This window comes from Humulus lupulus, chromosome 3 (genome assembly GCF_963169125.1).
Source record: "Humulus lupulus chromosome 3, drHumLupu1.1, whole genome shotgun sequence".
NCBI classification, from domain to species: domain Eukaryota; kingdom Viridiplantae; phylum Streptophyta; class Magnoliopsida; order Rosales; family Cannabaceae; genus Humulus; species Humulus lupulus.
Window position 1 is genome coordinate 89,935,840 of NC_084795.1, and position 21,812 is coordinate 89,957,651.

General features: G+C 39.3%; 1 protein-coding gene and 1 non-coding gene across 2 annotated transcripts; one reads left to right on the top strand and one right to left on the bottom strand.

Moving 5' to 3' along the window:
- Nucleotides 1-10,697: 10,697 nt before the first annotated feature.
- Nucleotides 10,698-11,822, bottom strand: LOC133824644 (uncharacterized). The gene is made up of 2 exons (XM_062257595.1): nucleotides 11,432-11,822; nucleotides 10,698-11,275 (listed from the first exon to the last, which is right to left on the bottom strand). The coding sequence occupies exons 1-2, from the start codon at nucleotides 11,820-11,822 to the stop codon at nucleotides 10,698-10,700; spliced, it is 969 nt and encodes a 322-aa protein (XP_062113579.1).
- Nucleotides 11,823-15,080: 3,258 nt separating this feature from the next.
- On the top strand, nucleotides 15,081-15,187 carry LOC133828227 (small nucleolar RNA R71). Its single transcript, XR_009890859.1, has one exon. It is a non-coding gene; the product is annotated as a small nucleolar RNA R71 (small nucleolar RNA).
- Nucleotides 15,188-21,812: the final 6,625 nt, after the last annotated feature.

Here is a 21,812-nt window from a genome sequence, read left to right on the forward strand (position 1 = left end):
CTGTGTTGGCCATAGCTTCTCGGCTGCGCTCGTGCCTCAGGATCCTTTTCATACTGTCCTTGGCCGATCTTAGAGCGCGGCTCGATATGTCATCCCCTGGTTGAACATGGGCTGCTGGCTGTGTCTAATCGACAGGAGTCACTGGAGAAGGGGTCGACTCGACCAGTGCAGGCAGAGTTTGCTACTCGAGAGGAGACGGAGGTGGTGTTGTATTTTTTTGAAGGACCAGCTGTTGGAGGGTCCTCAATGCGGGTTTTCTTGGCCGGAGGCTCTTTGCTGCACTCCCTGCGATGCCGCCTGCTCGCCTTCTTCTTGCTCGCAGGAGCATCAGGCGCACTGTAGTGATCGAACATCTCTTCGGATGGCATGTCTGCAAGAAGGAAAATACACACAGTTAGATAGTACAAATAAGTGAGTATGCTATGAAAAAGAAGGAAACAAAGGCAATTATAAGTAATATACCCGAGTTATAATTACTGTTCGCTACATTACTTACTGAACTACTGCTACCCTCACTTACTGCCTGGAAGAAATTTGAATCTAAGTTTGGAGTATACTTAAAGTTGTTGTCCTCGTCAAATAAGTGACAGAGAATTGAAAAACTATCTAAGAGAAAGAGATCAGTATCGTTCTCATCCAAAGACTCGTCGATAGGTGCAAGGGATTCATAAACTTTCTTTTTTCCCTTTCCCGAAGGGGCAGGGGGAGCGGCCGCTCGTGGGGTGCTGAAGGGTTCCCTAATTGTCATTCCAGTTGGTCTCCTCCTTTGAGGTTGCGACACATCTGGATGCTGCTTGGGAATTTCCTCACCGGTGGCACTCCCCGCCGTTGACTCCCTCACGTCCTGGTGAGGTGCCAAAAGCCCGACCAGTCTCAGGTTGGCTTCAGTGACCAGCTGTTTGACGCTCTTCTCTACGTTAGTCATGCTGGCCAAGAGTGTTGCTCGGTCTTCCATTTCTGGAGTAGGAGCCGGTCGCAACCATGGACCTGAAATATGCTAATTATCTAAGGGAATGTGGATAAAATACAAGGAAATTAATGACCAGGAGAGCAAAGATATTACCTCCTTGGGTGAAGGCCAGGTTGTTGGCGACCATGTCGGTAGTCAAAAAGTACTCTAGATGGTACTTCGCCACATTGGATTTGAAGGTGGTATCACTCAGGAAAGTGCGGGTCGTTTCCTGGTGGCAAAGATGAAAAAACCCCGTAGTTTTTTGGTTGGGGTTGGATTTGAGGTCGAACAGGTAGTTGACCTCGTGTGGCATAGGAACAGGCCACTTCTTATGACTGTAAAGGATATAGAGTGCGGAGAGCATTCTATACCTGTAACGACCGAAATTCGCTAATAAGGCTTAAGGGCCTTGATTAGTGTGCCAGGAGGGCAGGTTGGGATTTATGTGTGATTTTATGAGTTAAATGCATGGTTATGATTTAAAGCATGTTATTTGGCTATTTGTTTAACTGAGATGCATGGCTATGTTTACTAGTATGCATGTAGGCCCGGATCGTGTTAGAAGGGCGTAATTGTAATTTTGGCCATGTTGGGCATAACTGTATTGATATGTGATAATTGTATTCTGTGAATTGTACCGCGCGGGTGTGGTTTTATTATTGTGATGCACGTGCCGAGACGGTCCTAGAGAGCTAGTTAACTTAAGAGTCACAACGGGATTTCTATACCCGGCTCGGGAGGAGCCTAGGGGTACCTCGGGAATTTTATGGTTAAGTTGAGATTTAGCGGGTAATGGTTATTGGAGATTTAGTAACCTGGGTAACCATTTGTTACTGCTGAGAGTAACAAGTTTTAGAAAGAAAATGGTAGATATGAAATAGAAATGAAAGGACTTAAGTGCCCTTGAGGTTTAGTTGGGAAAGGATAGGCAAGGAGGGGCAAAATGGTCATTTGGTTGGGAATTAGATAAATGGAAGCTGGGTTATATGGGGTACACGGTTTGGGGGCTTAGTCATTTTGGTCATGGATTGGTTTTGTTAGAAATAAAGAGAAGAAAAACTAAAGAGAAGGAAAGTTAGGGCAATGAGAGGAAGAAGAAGAAGAGAAGTGAAGGAGCTGAAATTTGGAGACTTAGGAGATGAATCAAGGGAGCTTAGGATGGGATTCTCTACTTAAGGTAAGGATTTATGCATATTTAAGTTTGATTATGTTTAGATTTGTGAAACTTAAAGCTTGAGTTAAGTTTTTAAAGTTTGAGTTTTGAAGTTGCTGATTTTTGCAATCTAAGGGTGGATTGTTGGTTATGTTTGTGTTTTGAGCTTGAATCTAGTGTTTATGGGTTGTTAGATGGTCCATTTGAAGTCTTAAATTGATTTTGGGGTTTGGGTATTGGTTTGGTATGATTTTGGAAGGTTTTAGCTCGGAGATAGTGCAGGGAAAAAACCCAGAATTCTGGGTCTGCGAAGGCGTGCCGCGACACAGGTTTTTCGTGCCGCGGCGAGGGAGTCCCTGACTGATGGGTGCCGCGGCACAAGAAAGTTGTGCCACGGCACAAGGCAAATTTCAGGTTGACATTTTTGGCAATTTTAGGCCTTTGCTCCGGGGGTTCGGGGGATGTCTCCGGGGTGTTGTTTTAAGGTTTTAGAGATCCCGAGAGTGCGGGATTGGTCCCGGGAAGTGGTTTTGGGTTGATTAGTATTGAGGGATGTTTCTTGTGTGTTGTGACTAGGTTGTTGGTGAGGCTCGTGTTAGAGGACCGTGCTCGCGGCTTTAGTGCATCAGGAGGCTCGGAATACAGGTAAGAAAACCGTAACACCCGAGAATAGGGCATGGCCCCACTGTGTGATTGCAGGGCATGGCCCCAGATTGTATTATGTGCAAATGTTTAACCTTAAATGAATCATGATGCGTGTGAATGATTATTTCGAATGTACTATATGTGTGATTATAATGAAATGAACGGCAAGGGCCGAGTGCGGCGTAGGCCGGGTACGGCCGTGGGGCCGAAAGTAACACTCAGCACATGGGATGCTTATATTCAGGGTGGGACCCAAGGGATACATGAGTTATCCTCGCGGTGAGAACCGAGACCCCAAGCTTTGGTAAGGCCTCTGGGGCGGCATGGCCGTGTTTGTTTAATTGATGATTTCCTATTTATCAGTGAGTTATGCCAATGATATTATTTGCATATGTTATGTATTATTTGGGTTTTCTTGCTGAGCTTCGGCTCACGGGTGCTCCGTGTGGCAGGTAGAAGCAAGGACTGAGTCAACCAACCATGAGTACGGAGAGCGTGAAGCGACGCGTACATGTTTGGCCTGCCCGACTGCTTTGGTTGGGGGTTTATTCGAAAATGGCTGTAATAATCTATGATTTTATGATTTCTCAACTGTAACCTTATTTCGAGATGTAATTAGTTTTCAAACCTTATTTTGGGATCCCAGATGTTCTATACTTAACGCTTTTAATGAAGTTAAACATTTTTAAAAGAGTACAGCCTTAAACTCTGGTTTAATCACACTTTTGGTTTTAGAAACCACTTTGAGTCAATTAAATGCACAATTTCTGTTTTAAACTCACTTAGTAACGGCTCTAAGGTAGTAGGGCGTTACAATACCCATTTGGGGTTATTTGGAAAGGAGTGACCCCAAAATAGTTGACCACTCCATGGAAGAAAGAATGGAGAGGCAGGATCGCTCCTGCCTCAATATGATACCTCAACCAGGCGCTGAAGGTGCCTCCTGGCAGGTTTGCCCGTTGGTCTCTGGTGGGTCGAACTAAGGTTACCCCAGGAAGTCCGTACTTCCTGATATAGTTGGCTATCATCCTAACCGAGATTTGGCTAGGAGGAGCAATGTACCATTCGACATCTGGTCGAATGACGTTTCGGAGTTGGGCTTGATTTTGGATTTCTGGATCAGGAGTATTTTCATCTCGGCCACTGGTCGAAGGAATTTCAACCCGAGGAGCAGGCTGATTTGAAGAAGGGTTGGATTATTTCTTTTTCGGGGCTGTAGACTTTACTCGACCCATGTTTTGAGGTGGGGTCAAAGGATTACTTGGGGTGTTTCGAGAAAAAGGGATCTCCAGAATTAGCCGTGACGGTTATTCTTCGTCCTCGAGCAGTTGGGCCAGCAGATCATCGTCGATTGACCTCTCACCTCCCCACGGATCTTGCATGAAAATTTGCGAACAGAAAAGGGGAGATGAGAATCTAATGGCCAGAAGGATCAAGATGTTTAAAAGTTGGAATAACGTTGCTCGTGTATAAAAGTTAAGCTTTTATACGACCAACAACATTCTGACAAAAAACACTATATTTCAAGTGAACAGTTTGGAAAATGGATTAAAAAGCAGAAGTGAAAAGTTTTTCAGGAAAAACTTTCCGACTCTGAAAGGGCAGGAAAAACCCAGTTTTTTCTACAAGCTTAGAAATCAAATTTTTACTTCGATTTCACGCCCTAAAGTTATAATCCTAACTACCCAGCTACTTCGTCGTCCCAGAAAAATGTTATTCTCCTACTAAATTTAGTGCAAATCAATATGCCCATTTACCCCTAAACAATTTCTTTCAAGAACATTCAAGAACTCAGGATACAAAACAGATATAAAATAGATATTGTATGGCATTTCAACGACTGAAAAGGTCGATAAACTTACTTTGATAAAAGGTTGAAGCAAGTTTCTGAGACACTAAGTCAGTTGGCTAGGCAGAAACTCCGTGGATCATCGAGTTCGTCTGAGGTTTCTGAGTTTTCTACGCCTTGATCTTCAGTGTTCTTGAAGAGAAAGTGAAAAGTAAAAAGTGAAAAATGATCCTGAGGGATTATTTATATTGATCGTAGCACTGTAAAAGAGGTAATCATGGAATTACTTTTTTCAAAGCATGGGAAAACGCAATAGACGTCAGACAATTTTTTGGAAACTGAAAAGACATGATTGGTTGCCTTTTTCGAAAAGGCATGGGCGGCTCTGACAGATTTGGTGGGGTACGCGAAGGGTCAGTTTCCTAAGTTTACTTTATGTTGGTCGCAGTAAAATAAACTTGGGGGGCAAATGTTTACCCAAAAATGGCTCTTGATGACGTGGCAAGAACTTATTACACGTGGTTGGCACATGGCAGCGTCAAAGTGAAGAGGTGATGTTCGCCTATCGACCAGCTCCTTGTTGCTTCATCAGATCTCGTGATTAGATGCGACCAGCCTGGTCGCATGCTTTGGTTTATTTCCTTTAAAGATATGTAATCTTATAATAACTACATTTATTATTTTCTCTTTATTGTCTTGATACGATGATATTAAGGATAATTAAGGCCCATTGGCCCGTGTAACCCCCTTGAGCCTATAAATATGAATGAGAGGGGTCAAGGAAGGGACTTTTGAACCTTATTTCTGAATACTCATAGAGAGAGCATAGGGCAATTATCCACCGAAAAGTTGTAATTCTTCTAAGGCTTGTGAAACTCAAGAACCCTAGTTCTTTGATCACGACATTGGGATTCAACATCAATAATATTACTAAGTGAACGTAGGTTATTACCACACAGTTGGGGTCGAACCACTATAAATCATTTGTGTCATTTCTTTACCATTTGATTCCATTCTTGATTGCTTTCTTATTTCTTTGTCATTATTCTAACTCCGTATCGTTGGCCAAATCAAGGGTCAACAGTAGGTTAAGGTGGAAACCAATCAAAAGGAAATGATATATTTTATTTAAAAATAAAACTGTTCATGGGACCATAAAAAAGTTTACAAGTTATTTGCAATGCAAAATGGTCACTACATTATAAAATTTAGAACCCGTCGATCTAAGCGGCAAAAATAGGGTAAACCCCCTAGTTCCCCTGAGAACTCCTTGGCCGTGGTTGTAATGCCCCGGATTTCCTAATAAGGGTTAGGACCTTGATTAGGAGGCCGGGAGGGCCATAATTGAATTATGATTCTATTTAATGATCATATGCATGTTTATGTGAATTATATTATTATAGGATGATAAATGCATGCATATGGGAGTATTTATAATTATAAGGGCATTTTGGTAATTTGGCCGCTGTGGGCGTAATTGCGTATTTTGGTGCATGTTTGTGATTAATTAATATAGCCACATTATAAGGTGGATTGGTTCGAGCTTTTCGGCATGAGACGATCATGGAATGCAAGTGTTCGGTCTAGTCATAACGGGTTTAAGTTCGAGGCTCGGGGGGAGTCTCGGGTTGAATTTAATGATTAGAGCATTACCGGGAATTAAAGGGTAATGGGATATGGATTATTGGTGTTTGAGGTTATTGAGAATAGCGGGAATTGGAGGGTGTTAACTATGATTAATGAAATAGGTGCGAAAGGACGGTTTTGCCCTTGGTGGCTGTTAGGGTTTATTTTAGACATAAGGGCATTTAGGTCTTTTCACCCTAAGGGATTGATATAAGCCATTAAGGCTGTGGAAAGATGAGGTAAAAACAGAGCTTCCTTTCTCTTTTCTCCCGATGGTTTTCTCCTCCATTTTCTCTTTGGATTTTTAAGCATCTTTTGAGGAATTAAGTCAAGGAACCAAGCTTTGCCAAGTTAGGATTATGCTCCAACATTGAAGAGGGTGCTAAGCTGAGATTGAGGTGAGTTTTTAGCCACTAGAACTCTTGCTTTTGCTCTGTTTTCTTAGTTAAGTTCCAGCTGGTTTTAGGGTTGGAATGATTGGTTTTGATTGGAGTTTTGGCTAGGGTTATTGTGGTTGTGATGCTTGGGGCATGTGAGGGTGGTTTTTGGGTTCATTTGGAACTGAATTTGATGTTTGGAGGATGTTGGTCTGGGTTAGAAATGGTGAAATCGAAGGAGGAACTTTCTGGGCTGGAGCTGGCTGAGGGTAGTGCTACAGCCCCCAGTATAGGGCGCTACAGCGCTACCTGCAGGGGAGGTTGGGCGGTTTGTGGTTCTGTCTTGAGCGCTGGGGCGCTAGAAGGGCAGCGCTACCCTGTTCCTTCAGAACCCTGTTTTGGGTGTTTTTAAGGGTTTTTGGCTATGGGTTTCAATCCTTAAGGCCCGGGATCGAATCTACTCACTGTGTGGGCATGTTTCGAGGTCCTGAGAGTGGGGTTTAGGTCGAGACCCTGTCTTTGATGATTTTCATTAATTGGAGATTGTATTTGGTTATGACTAGGTGACCGCTAAAGGATTAAGGATCAATCGTTCTCAAGGGTCGTTCTTGTTCTAATTCTCGCTCAAACCGGAGGCAAGAAAACTGCAACTTGTGTAAATGTGACATGCATGGCTATTATTGGTGCATGTTGGATTGTTAAATATAATGCATATTATGCATGAGAAACATGTGATTAGGACATGCTTTATATACTGAGTATGATATTGTTCAGAGCTTGAGCCTGTGTGTTCGTGCATGGTCCTAATTTTAATAGTACTTGTTAAGTAAGCATGCTGAATGCCTTGTATATGGATATTGGATATGCGATATATGTTTGGTGGCATGACTTACTTGTGTGTGGCACTGACTTATTAGTTAGAATCGGCAATGGTGTCAGATCCATCTGTGAAGCTGTGATTTACTAGTCAAGTTCACAATGGGTTGACCACTGGTCGTGTTTTACTGACCTAAGAGTTAGAAATGGCATAGCGTCATGAACGCCGAGCCAAATGAAGATTAGATCTAATCGATATCAGCGTTGAATGACTCATATGGGGTATTAATGCTGGACCGACCAGAAGGTCGATGAAAATTATAAGCGCTTGCCTAGTCTACGACTAGTTACTTGAGCCAAGGCCTAAGGCCTAGGTGACTGCTTGTCACATGGCTAGGAGGGTATGGGACCTCCGAGATGGACTTATTAGTCATCTAACTGAGATGGACTTATCAGTCATCTAACCGAGAAGGATTTATCAGTCATCTGACCGAGATGGATTTATCAGTCATCTGACCGAGATGGACTTATTAGTCATCTGACTGGGATAGACTTATCAGTCATCTGACCGAGATGGACTTATCAGTCATCTATCTTTTATCCAGGGCTATCTGCCCGATATGGTTACCGGAACCACAAGTGTTAAATCACTTATCTGATTGAGACTGACTTGATAGTCGTCCATTCAGGAGGGCATGATTCTTTATCCTGGATACCCATTGCTACATGGTTTTTCTTGCCTGCTTGGCTAGGGCTATATCTGCTAGGCGTGTGCCTTATATTTCGATGACATGTTATAACTGTTCATGAGCATATTAAGTTTTCTTGCTGGGCTTCGGCTCACGGGTGCTATGTGGTTCAGGTAAAGGCAAAAGAAAGTTGGACCATCCTTGAGTTGGAGAGCCTAAGTGATGATGTGTACATATGCAGCTGCTCGTCCACCACGGCCGAGGTTTGAAGAGGAACTAGGGTTAAACCCTGTTTTGCCGCATAGAACGGCTGTTGTAAATATTTTCTTGTAGTAAACTCTAAAATTATAATTTTGGGATCCCAACATATATATATTAAACATACTAATGAAACATTATATCTTATCCAAAAAATTTAATCCCTAAACCGCTAATCATACTTAGTTACACGATTTTGGCCAAATGACTCGATTAGCGAGTTTAGCACTATTTACAAGGCACACCGTAACGGTCCCTGGAGTTAGGATGTTACAGTGGTGGTCAAGCAGCTGCATATGTACACATCACCACCTAAGCTCTCCACTCAAGGCTGGGTAGCACCCATGAGCCAAAGCCCATCAAGAAAACTCAATACTGCATGTATATAATATCAAACGATGATCATAATAATCATCCAGGACTTCTAGTCCAAAATAGAGAAGTGACAGTTGTAAAAGTCACTAAGGTGGATTCCGTTCCCTTTACCGATAAGTGATCATTTCACTAGCTTAACTGAGATAGGTATCCAGTGAAATAGTCACCAGCATAAACCTACCGAGTGACCATAGAGTCACCAACGTGGGATTCCGTTCCCTTAGTTATGTGACAAAACAGTCACCTAGGCCTTTGGCCCTGGCTCTGAGTAACTAGTCATAGACTAGTCAAGCACTTATAATTTTCATCGACCTTAGGGTCAGTCCAGCATTAATGCTCCTTTGAGTCATTCAATGCTGATATCGATTAGATCTAACCTTTTATCGGCTCTGCATTCATGGTGCTTATGACGTTTCTGACTCTTAGGTCAGTAACACACGACCAGTGCCGATTCTGAATAGTCAGTTCCATACACAAGTAAGCAAGAATTGCTAAGCGTTTAATATGCAATCAATGTCCACATTTAACAATCAACATGCCTCTATAACAACCACGCATGTCATATACACAGGGTGCAGTTTTCTTACTTCTGGTTCGAGCGAGAATGAGTAAAAGAACGACCCTTGAGAACGATCTGCCTTTTAGTTCCTTGGCGGTCACCTAGTCATAACCAAATATGGGATTCTATCAACAAAATGAATAACAAAGGTTCCGAACCAAGACTTAGCCTCCGGGACATCGAATCCCACTAAACCGGGTAGTAGGAACGATCCCGAGGCCTAACGTTGAGTTCCCATGATCAAAACACTCATTTGGCCTAAAAAACCCTCAAGAGTCGCGGCCCCCAGCCAAGCCAGGAGCACCAGGGGCAAGCGCCACGATGCACCCTACCAGTGCTACGGCCCCCAGCATACACATCTCCATCGTCCTCAGCACTAAGCTCGGGCTGCGGCTCCCAAGAACAGGGCCGCGACCCCACTTGGGAAACCTGCCATAACTCTAATTTCTCACCTTTTAAACCTTTTGAAAACCTACTTAAACATCTCCAAATCCAAAAATCAAAGTTCCAAACATCCCAATGATCCAAAATCATCAAATCTCGAGGCTCAAACAAATCAAAAACTCATCGACACACAAAATCCAAATCAAAGCTTAAAAACTCTAAAACTCAAAACTTAAAGCTTGAATTACCTTTGATTGGGTTGTTTCTCGCTAAATCCTTCAATCAAGAAGCTTCTAATCTTTCCTATGATCGTTATGCATCGATCCTCACTTGATTCCGACTCCTAGAACTCAAGTTTTCTTCGAAATTGCAACGAATGGTAAAAAGAACTAACGGGGAAGAGAGAAAGGTGCTTTAACGTAAGTTTCTTTCTGATAGACTACTTCAGGCTTAAGTAACCTCAAATAAATCCTAATGCTCGAGGTCCCAAAAACACCCCCGGGGGAAAAATAGTCAAAACTCCCAAAATTTCCTCCTGATCTCAATAACTCCCAATATATCCTCAAATAAACATTCTCATTATCCAATATCCCAATAGTTGACCCCGTTATGATAAAACCTCTAACTTGCAACCTAAGATCGTCTCATGCCGATTAGCTTGAAAATATCCACATAATAACGAGATCTCATTCATAAATCACAATATGCACCAAAATATACAAATATGCCCTCAATGGGCCAAATTACCAAAATGCCCTTATAATCAAATGTGGACCCACATGCATGCATTTAACATCACACTATTAATATAATTCACATAAACATGCATATAATAGTTTAATGGCATAATAAAACAATTATGGCCCTCTCGGCCTACTAATCCAGCCACTAACTACATTAGGGATTTTGGGGCATTACAGTTTTATAATCTCGAGGCACTCTTATCAATTTTTCTTCTTGAACTTGGTTAAGATTTCTTGCAATTATAACTGGAAGTGTCTCATTCTTCCCCAAGTAAACATATCTGAGATGCTCCAGAAGTGGCTTCAATTCAAGTGTAGGAGCTTGAACAATTTATGGCTGCAATTTCTCATTAGAAATCGGTAAATCCATAAATGCAACCTTCTTAAAAGTCTTGTCAAAACCACTATTGAGTGCGATTATGACATCCGTGATCTCATCAGAAAAATCTTCATCGGTCAATACAAGATGCTCTCTCAATGCAACCTCTAAATAGTCTTCATTATGCAAATCTAAGACTCGTTGAGAAAGGATATCCAACACTTCAAGAGAGTAAATAGCATGTACATCACTTGGATACCTCATAGCCTCAAAAATATTGAATCGAATTATCTCCCCGTCAGATTCCATGGTCAATGTACCGTCATGCAGATCAATCTTGGTTCTTGCAATTTTCATGAATGGTCTTCCCAACAAAATTGGAGTGGAGCATGGAATGGATTCATCTTCCATATCAAGAACATAGAAATCTGTTGCAAACACCAATTTATTCACTTGAACTAAAACATCTTCTATTACACCCCTGGGATAAGCATTCGACCTATCAGCAAATTGAATAATCACCCCTGTTTCTTCAAGTGGACTGAGATTCAATGAAGCATAAATGGAGAATGGAATGACATTTATAGAGGCTCCCAAATCCAACATACAACGCTCAATTATTTTATTTCCAACAGTGCAAGAGATAGTAAAAGTACCAGGATCCTTACACTTTGGTGGAAGCTTCTTTTGAAGAACTGCAGAAACATTCTCCCCCACACTAACTTTTTCATTACCCCTCAACTTACACTTATTAGTGCATAATTCTTTCAAAAACATAGCATAGCGCGACATCTGTTTAATAGCGTCAAGAAGAGGAATATTCACTTCTACCTTGTGGAATGTATCAAGAATTTCCTTGTCAACCTCTTCCTTTTTAGTCTTCTTCAATCTACTTGGGAAAGGAGGTGGGGTGACAAAATTAGGCTTAGGGGTTGGCTGTGTAGGGTTGTTTGGCTTTGGAGGCAAATCTTCATCAACTGAGCACTCAACTTGTGGCTTGGATGACAAATTACGAGGCATTGGAGGACTAGGTGGATCATATTGCTTCTCGCTTCTCAAAGTTACTGTACTAGCATTCTCCTTGGGATTCATCTCAGGTTGTGAAGACAATTTATTAGACAGATGAGCTTCCAACATGTTATATGATGCTGTTAGTTGTCCCACCTGATTCTTCAAACTTTTGATGGAAGCTTGGGTAGTGTAATGCCCCAAAATCCCTAATGAGATTTAATGGTTGGATTAGAAGGCCGGGAGGGCCATAATTGATTTATTATGCCATTAAATGATTATATGCATGTTTATGTGAATTATATTATTATATGATGATAAATGCAAGCATGTGGGTCCACATTTCATTATAAGGGCATTTTGGTAATTTGGCCCGTTGAGGGCATATTTGTTTATTTTCATGCATGTTGGTGAATTATTGATGAGGACACATTATAATGTGGATTTGTTCGAGCTATTTGGCATAAGACAATCTTTTAGTACAAGTTAGCGATTTGGTCATAGCGGGGTTGATTTCGGGGCTCGAGGTGAGTCTCGGGGTAATTTGATGAATAGAGCATTACCAGGAATTAAATGGTAATGGGATATGATTTATTAGCATTTGAGAATATTGGGAATAATGGGAATTAGAGGGCGTTAATTATGATTAACGAGATAGAGGAGAAAGGACGATTTTGCCCTTGGTGGCTATTAAGGGTTTTATTTAAGCTTGGGGGCATTTTGGTATTTTGACCTTAAGGATATATATAAACCATTAGAAGCTGTAGAAAGCTTAAGAAAACAGAGTTTCTTTCTTCTTCTCCCATTCATTTTTTCTCTTTGAATTTTTGAGCTCCATTTAAGGAATCAAGCTAGGGAAGTGAGCCTTGAGGGTCTAGGGTTGTGTTCCATCATTGAAGAGGGTTCCATACTGAGCTTGAGGTAAGTTTTTAACCATAGAAACTTTGGTTTATGCTCTGTTTTCCTTTTGATGTTCAGTTGGGATTTTGATTTGGATAGTGAGAATTGATGGGAGTTTTTGGCAAAGGTTGATTGGGTTATGATGCCTAGGACTTGTAGAGTGGATATTTGGGAGTTTGAATGAAGTTTGGAATTGGGTTTTGAAGGTTGGAAATGGAGAAGTCGAAGGAGGGAAAAACTAGGGCTGAAAAACCCTAGTTGTAGTGCTAGAGCGCCCAAAAAGGGTGCTACAACACTATCCAGGGACAATCATCCCTGTCTGTAGCGCTATGGCGCTAGGGGGCAGCGCTACCCTGTTTTTCCAGGTTCCTATTTTGGGCACTTTTAAGGGTTTTTGGCTCAGGGTTCAATTCCTAAGGCTTGGGATTGAATCTATTAACCGTTTGGGTACGATTCGAGGTCCCGGGAGTGATGTTTAGGTCATGAACCTTTCATTGCTCATTTTCATTGATGGGAGTTATATTTGGTTATGACTAGGTGGCCGCTAAGGAATCAAAGGATTGATCGTTCTCAAGGGTCGTTCTTTTATTATTTTTCGCTCGAACCAGAGGTAAGAAAACTGCACCCAATATGTGACATGCATGGTTATTAATGAGGCATGTTGAGTGTTATATATGTGGACATTAATTGCATATTAAATGCTTAGCAATCTTGCTTATCTATGAATGGCACTGACCTATGAGTCAGGAATCGGCAATGGTGTCAGTACTGACTATGAAGCTGTGACTTACTAGTCAAGTTCGGCAGTAGTACTGAGCACTAGTCGTATGGTATTGGCTTATGATCAAGAACGGTATTAGCGTGTTTAACGCAAGCCGAAAAGATTAGATCTAATCGACATAAAAATTATCGTCATAAGCATGAAATGCTTGACCAACCTTAAGTTCGATGAACACAAAAGCGCTTGTCTAGTCTAAAGGCTAGTTACTTAAAACTTGGGCCAGAAGGTCCAGGTGACTGCATCGTCACATGGCTATGGGTGCGGAGCCCAAGTTCATGACTTACACATTAGTCACTTATCTGATTCAAGTTTGTGACTCCATAGTCACTCATCTGGTTTACGTTCGTGACTTACACATTAGTCACTTATCTGATTCAATTTTGTGACTCCATGGTCACTCATCTGGTTTAAGTTTGTGAATTACTCATCAGTCACCATCCGATTAGGGCTACACACCTCAGCATGATTATTAGAATCTCGATATTATCTGATTAGGGCTACAAGCCCTAGTATGGTTACCAGAATCTTGAAGTGATATTCACTTATCCGTTTTGGGCTATTAGCTCAATATGATTATCATAATCATCATTTGATATTGTATACATGTAGTAATGAGTTTTCTTGCTGAGCCTTGGCTCACGGGTGCTATGTGGTGCAGGTAAAGGGAAAGAAAAGCTCACCCAACCTTGAGTGGAGAGCATAGGTGGCGATGTGTACATATGCATCCGCTTGACCACCATGGCCAAGGTGTTTCTCAGAGGAACTAGGGGTTAACCCTATTTTTCCACTTAGGTCGGCAGGTTGTAATTTTTACACTGTAATGACCATTTTGAATTGTAAATAACTTATAAACGCTTTTATGGGCCCATGTATAGTTTTATGTTTTAAATAAAATATATCTTTTCCTTTTGATCGAGATTTTTTTTACCTTAGCCTATTAATAACACCTAGATGCACGTTTATAACCAAATGACTCGGTTAGCGAGTTAAGCACAATTTAAAGCTCACAGTAATGGTCTTGGAGTAACTAAGGCGTTACAGGTAGTTTGCTGAAATTGAAGAATATTTGTAGCAATTGCATTGGTTAAATCCTCAGTAGAGGGTTTGGCACTTGGTGGTGGATCAGCTTGCGGTGCTTGCGATGGTCTAGGTACAAAATTCTATTGAGATCGCTGTTAAAAAGTGAAACTAGGTGGTCTCGTAGGTGTAGAATGTGGAGCAACGTGTTGTTGATTCCCATAACAAAGATTTGGATGATCACGCCAACCAAGATTATAAGTTTGTGAAAAGGGTTCATAGTACATCTGACGTAATTGACCAGGGAAATTTCCTACAGCATTAACACCCTCAGTCTCTCCCTCAAATAAAGTAGGGCAAGTATCAGTAGCATGCCCCACAACCTGACAGATTCCACACGGTTGCTCCTGTTGGCCTAAAGCAAGTTGTTGTACCACTGCAGTTAATTGAGCCAAATTTTGACCAAGCTGATTAGCATTAGAAGTGCTCACTTCATTAGCTGCTTTGGGTGGTGGATTAGGATCTTGGCGAATGCCAAACTGTTTTGAGTTAGCAGCCATATTAGAAATCAAGCTCCAAGCTACAACGGGAGTCTTATCAACTAGTGTTCCCCACTGGCTGCATCGATCATACTCATATCCAATGGCTGTAATCCTTCATAAAAGTATTGGATTAGGAGTTGTTCACTTATCTGATGATGAGGGCAATTGGCACACAACCACTTGAATCTCTCCCAATACTCATATAATGACTCCCCAGTCTGTTGGCGAATGGCACAAATTTCCTTCCTTATACTACCAACCTTAGATGCTGGGAAGTAATGCTCCAAGAACATTGTCTTCATTTCATTTCAGGTATTAACGGATCTAGGAGGAAGGTAATATAGCCATTCATTTGCACCATCCTTTAAAGAAAATGGAAATGCTCTTAATTTAATATGTTCTTCAGTTACTAACGTTGGTTTCATACTAGACCAAACTATGTGAAACTCTATCAGATGCTTATTTGGGTCCTCTCCTGGTAGCCCATGGAAAGATGGTAATAAATGTATGAGGCCCGACTTGAGTTCAAAGTTAATATCCAATGTTGGTTATTGAATACACAGAGGTTGATGATCTAGATTCGGTGCTGCCAACTCTTTCAACGTCCTTTCCTGAGCCATCTGAGACTTAACTGATATTTTAGAGTCAGAATCGTCGTCAAATGGTAATGGTATTTGTACTGGATTGAATTTCTTTGAAGGTTGAAAGAGTGGATTGTCAGGGATAGTCCTTGAAGAGTGGGACGACGACGTCTCAAGATATTGATTTATGGCTTATAGTCTTTCTTGAGTATCATCACCAGACATATACACCTGCAATCAATTTTTTTTTTTAACTAGTGAGTATGTGGTTAATTAAATTGAATAATAAAAAAAAACTTACAATAGTCCCCAGCAACGGCGCCAAAAATTTGATGCGTGTTATATACCACAACAAATTTAACAATTATTTTTCTTTCAATACTTCCAATTATTTTAGTATAATAGCAAGCACAGGTTGAACCCACGAGGACTATCGTTAACTTTATTATTCAATAATTAGCACTAAGACTTAAAAGGCAGATTTAGATTTCATACTCAAAATTAAATAACATAAACTAGAAAGCAAATAAAGATTGATATTACGATATTAAGAAACAGTTAAAGGTTAATCTCCACCCTCAACAATTAATCCTAATCACTAATAATAAATATTATTCCAATTTATCAATTAAACTATTAACCCCGCAGATAACGCAGAAGCAGACAATTATCCCAATCTCCCTATTACATGTAATTATGGCGAAGCGCTCAATAATTAACTCTTTTAGCCAAGCAATAAATCTATGAAGCATACAATCTGTTTAACTTAGGTAAAGCATTAAATCCTATGGAGACAAGTTAATCTAGGCAATAAATTAATGAAGCATATAATTCATTTAACCTAGGTTCTATTTTTCATCACAATCAATAATTCTTTTGACATTACTATCAATTGCAATTTATCACTTATGCTAAGAATCCTAAACTATTAGGTGAGTAGTAATTCTAAGATGAAAATTGAACAATGTAAACCTTAATTAGTTGGCCACCTAACAAGAAATCACAAAATTCATAACATTCAATTGGCAAAATAGAAACAGCTTAATATTGAGAGAAATTATAGAATAATACTCATTATCAACAATAAATAATTCATGTCTTGGGTTTTGAATTAACCCTTAACCCAAAAAATAACCTACTCCATAATAGCAATCATAATCACAAACATAATTATAATTAAAATTAAAGAGATTAAGGGAAGAAAAGAAATTAGATTGATGAACAATAGTGTTGTAGTGTTGTAGTCTTCTCTCCAGCCCTTTCTGAGTCTTTCTCTCTCCAAAACAGTAATAAAAAACTTAATCTTAAATTAATCCTAATAATATTTTATAGTCTCCTTTAAATTATATTTAAAATGTAATTAAAAATCTAAAAACAGCGTCGCAGGCCGCGACTTGAATTTTTGCGTGTCATGGCCTACAACAGTTGATGAGCAAAACTGGTCACGCAGGCCGCGGCCTGAAAAATCTTGGCAGCGGCCCGACTGGAACATGAAATGAAAAACGTCAATTTCAATTAAAGTGTCGTGGCCTGAATTTTATGGCATACAACCTATCTTCAATTTTTTCAATTCTCGAACTTAGAGAGCTTGTACGCTGCCGCCACTTCAACACTTTAATCCCAGAAGCCTGGAATGCTCCTAAAACTTCATTTTAACCTCATCTCAGCGAGTCTTTCTCAACCTATGATTCATAAACTACACTTGCCATCAAAATGTCAGATTTATCATCATAAAATGCAATGTAGAGTCACGAAACTAAGTTAAAACTACTAAAAAAATGCTATCATAACACCATCCAAGCATGGAAAAACTTATCAAATATTAATACAAAAATGAACTTATCATCTCCCATCTCCCTCAAAACAAAGGGAAAACAATAAGAATCCTCTCCTCTCATCTCCCTCACCCTCACGAAATCTCCATCCCCATCCTCTCATCTTCATTCTCCTGATCTCACTATCTTTCTCAACCTCTATTTCTCAAGCTCCTCCTCAAGGCACCCCATAGTGTTACTTGTTTTTGTTTTAGAGAGGTAAATCATTTCTTAACTAATTTATTGTATTTTCCTTTCATTATTGTGTTTTCAAGTTGCTGAAATTTTGTTTATTTTTTGTTTTTAGTTGTTCTCTTGCTGAATTAAGTTAGGATTTAGGATGAGTGGAAATGAAAAAAAATAAAGGTTTACAAAAGGATCCCGCTTGGAAGTATGGTGTTGAAATCGAAGTGATGGGAGAGGGTGGGAAAAATGATATAAATACTTAGAGTGTAACTTCTGTAGTAAGGTTATTAAAGGGAGGGGTGAAGAGAGTGAAAGAACATATTGCTTGGACACACAAAGATGTGACACCATGTCCTAAAGTACCTAAAGAAGTCAAGGATAAGATGATTCAATATTTGAAAGACTTTAACAATGCAAATTTGGTTTCTCAACGGAAATTTGATGAGGCGATAGATTATGGATCTTACTATGGTAGTGGACCTAGTGGTGGTAGTGTTAGTGATACTCCATTGGAGGGCATCAACTCTTGTCCTAGCTGTAGTTATAGAGGTGTTAGAGGACCTATGGATCTATTTATGGAGAATATACGAGATGATGAAGATGGTAAAATGACTGCTGCCCAATAACTAACTCCAAGGAATGCTAAAAAGCCTCGAAATCAAGTTTGTTTAGATATTGGAAGATTCTTTTTTTGAGAATGGGACACTGTTTAATAGTGCTAAAAGTCCATCATATTTCAATATGTTGGGTTCGGTTGAAAATTATGGCCAAGGATTGAAAGCTCCTACAATGCATGAGGTGAGGACTTGGATACTAAAAGAAGAAGAGAAGAAAACATGTCAAATTGTTAATAAGATAAAAGCAACAAGGGATGCACATTTTCCCCATAGGGATGGGGATCCGCCCCTAATGGGGCAGGGAATCCCCGTTTAAATGGAGAATGGGGCGGGGAAGGGGATAATTTTCAATCCCTGAATGTTAAATGGGGTGGGGAAATGGATAACACTCCCCGCCCCAACGGGGCCCCGTTTAATTTTTTTTATATTTTTGTAATATTTTATATGTATTTTATATATTTCTTTATGTGTTATTTTAGTATAGTAGTAATTTTTTTTAATATTTTAAATTTTATTTAAGAAATATTGTGAAATATTTTAATTTACATATAATTTATGACTTTTATTTTAATATTTTAATTATTTTTAAATAAATGGGTCCCCCTCCTGCCCCAATAGGGGATTTTCCACCCCGCTCTCAACGGGGAATAAGCGGTGATGGGGCGGGGACGGGGATTAAAAATATAATTGGGGATGGGGACGAGGACGAGGGCAACACTCCCACGCCAATTCCCCGCTCCTTGTGCATCACTAAGCAACATGGAAACAAACTGAGGTTTCATTATTATCAGATGGTTGGTCAGATATGAGAAATAGGAGTTTGCTCAATTTTCTGGTTAACACGGATTGTTTTTTTTTTTTTTAAAAACTATTCATGCATCAAATTGTGTAAAAGATGCACAAAAATTGTTTGAATTTCTTGATGATGTTATTGAAGAATGTACCCCCTGAATATCAACACGTACTTTGTTAAGGCAGCTCGGGAAAGCGAACTAACAAAAAGCCATAAGCAATACGCCACGTATTCACCATTCATCAGGGGAAATCTGGTACGATCCCCTAAACAAATAGCTCGAACTAATGAATCATTTAGTAGCTTATCACCTGGAACCATTGTATAAACATGGCACCAAAAGACACGAGCTAGATTTACATTAAGCTCGTGGTACCTCAGAGGCCTGACATACCCCAGGGTCTTTGTAAAGTTGACCACGCAATATAAACGTGCCTATAACAGACATCACGTGTCTGTTTAATTCCTGAATTCCTGGATACACAATTTAAACATGCGTGATCAAACATCATGCACCTGATTAAGGCCATGCGGCCCATTACTTTTTTTATCTGATTGATTAGACCACACCTCAGTGTAAAATTTAGATATTAATCACCAATGTCACAGGAATGATGTGAAGGATCAAGAGATCACGGGATGACCCCAATACCTACCTAGAGATCATTCTCCTATAAATACCAGGATCCTGGGTAGTGCAAAGGGTTGGATTCTTTCTGTAATGAAAATACTATGTAAAAATAGCCAGAGAGAGAAACAGTAATAATATTGACTCGTGGAGTAGGGGGATTTTAACCTTCGAACCACGTAAAAAGGAGTGATCATTTTTCTCTTCGTAGTTGACTTCCAGCATCCTTGAGTATTATCATTTTCTTATTACGGTTTATCATTAAGAACTAATTCATCCTAGTTATTCATATAATTCACTGTTGGCGAAAAACCGCATCAACAAAGAAATTGGAAAAGATGTTGTCATTTAGGTTATCACTAATAGTGAAAGTGCATACAAGGCATCTAGAAAATTGTTAATGGAGAAGATGAAAAGTTTGTATTGGACTATGTGTGTTGATCATTGTATCGATTTGATGCTTGAGAAAATTGGAGAATTGTCACAGCATAAAAATGATTTGCTTAAAGCAAAGAGAGTTAGCAATTTTATCCACAACCATCAATGGGTGTTGAGTTTAACAAGAAAATTTGCAAAGAAAGATCATCTTTGATCGCCTGTCACACGATTTGCCACTACCTTTTTTACTTTAGAAAGTATGTATCAATCGAATCAACCACTCCAAATGATGTTCAATTCAAAAGAATTGTCAAGTTGTGCATGGGCAAAGAAACCTGAAGGGAAAGCTATGAAGAAAATCAAAATGAATGATAATACATTTTGGCCTAGTGTGGTTATTAAAACTACAAAGCACCTTGTGCATGTTTTAAGAATAGTTGATGGTGAGACGATACCAGCTATGGGATTTATTAATGGTGCTATGGATGAGGCAGAAGAGAAGATAACGAAGAACTTAGATGGAGACGTGTCTTCTTATAACATAATTTGTGAAATCATTGATCAAAAGTGGGAGTTTCAATTGCATCGCGATTTGCATGCAATTGCATATTACTTGAATCCTTGATTCAGATGGAGTCTCAATTTCTTAGCATCCATAGATTAAAACTGGTTTGTACAAGTGCATGGATAGACTCATCAAGGACCAAGAAACATATGTGAAGGTCGATGCCCAACTTGATGTGTATAAATACAAGTGAAGATTGTTTGGCTTCAAATCATCCTTGACATCATACTTAACACATCCACCTGGTGAATACTTATACTTTTATCTCCTTTTTTATTTCATTATAGTTTATATAATAAAATAAATTATTTACTACTTTTCTTCTTTTTTCATATCATTAATTTATATAGTTGAATGGTGGGATAACTTTGGAGATGAAGTTCCATAACTAAAATTATTTGCAACGAGAGTTCTAGGTCTTACTTGTTTAGCATCGGCATGTGAACGTAATTTGAGTACGTTCAATCAAGTGCACATAAAGAGAAGAAATCGCCTAAGCACAAATAAGATGAATAGTTTGGTGTACATTATGTATAACAAGAAGTTAAAGCACAAATTTTTGAAGAAACAATCACGAAGAGAGGAAGATAATCCTTTGATTGTTAAAAATGTTTCTTATGATGATGAATGGGTAGCCAATCCAAATGATGAAGAGGATGGCGATAGTAGAGCAATTGAATTTGTTGGGGAAATTGAGATGAGGATGAGGGAAGAAGTTTAGCACCAAGGAAGAAGAAAAGAAATCAAGCACCAAAGAAATGTCACTTTTAGAACTCATTGCAAATTTGCAATTGTATATTTATATTATAACGTATAGACTTAGTTTTATCATTTATTCATATTTACATATTATGAAATAATACAGGAAAAGACAAAGATATTGAAATGAATTTGGATGAGGAAGATGAATTTGAAGGAGGAGAAAATGATAGTGATGATGGTTTAGGTATATAATTTCATTACAATGATGATGGAGAAAATGTGTAATACCCGATTTATTTTATTTTATGATAGTATTTTATTTCCTTGGTGGGATGATCGCTTAGAAAAAGAGAATTTATTTATTTTGAATAAATTAATTAGTTAGCTAAATAAATATAATTTAGGGATATTATATTTATTAGTATTTACTTGGATATAAAGACTATAATGCATTGTTGTGTAGATTTCAGTTCAAAGGTAGAATGATCTTTTGACTTAGTTAATTACTTATTAATTAGAATGAATTTTTGAAAATATTCTTTGGTATAAATAGAGGGGATTTTAGCCAAGCATAGAAAAAAAAAGTTTGAATAGTAAATTATTTTCCTTTTTGAT

Bases quoted from the DNA above. Each gene is read 5' to 3' on its own strand.
- LOC133824644 (XM_062257595.1), bottom strand. From the start codon at position 11,822: ATGTTGGAAGCTCATCTGTCTAATAAATTGTCTTCACAACCTGAGATG. The intron at 11,276-11,431 runs GTAAGTTGAGGG...TGGATTTGGGAG, and splicing joins AGAATTATGCACTAATAAGT to CCTCTATAAATGTCATTCCA.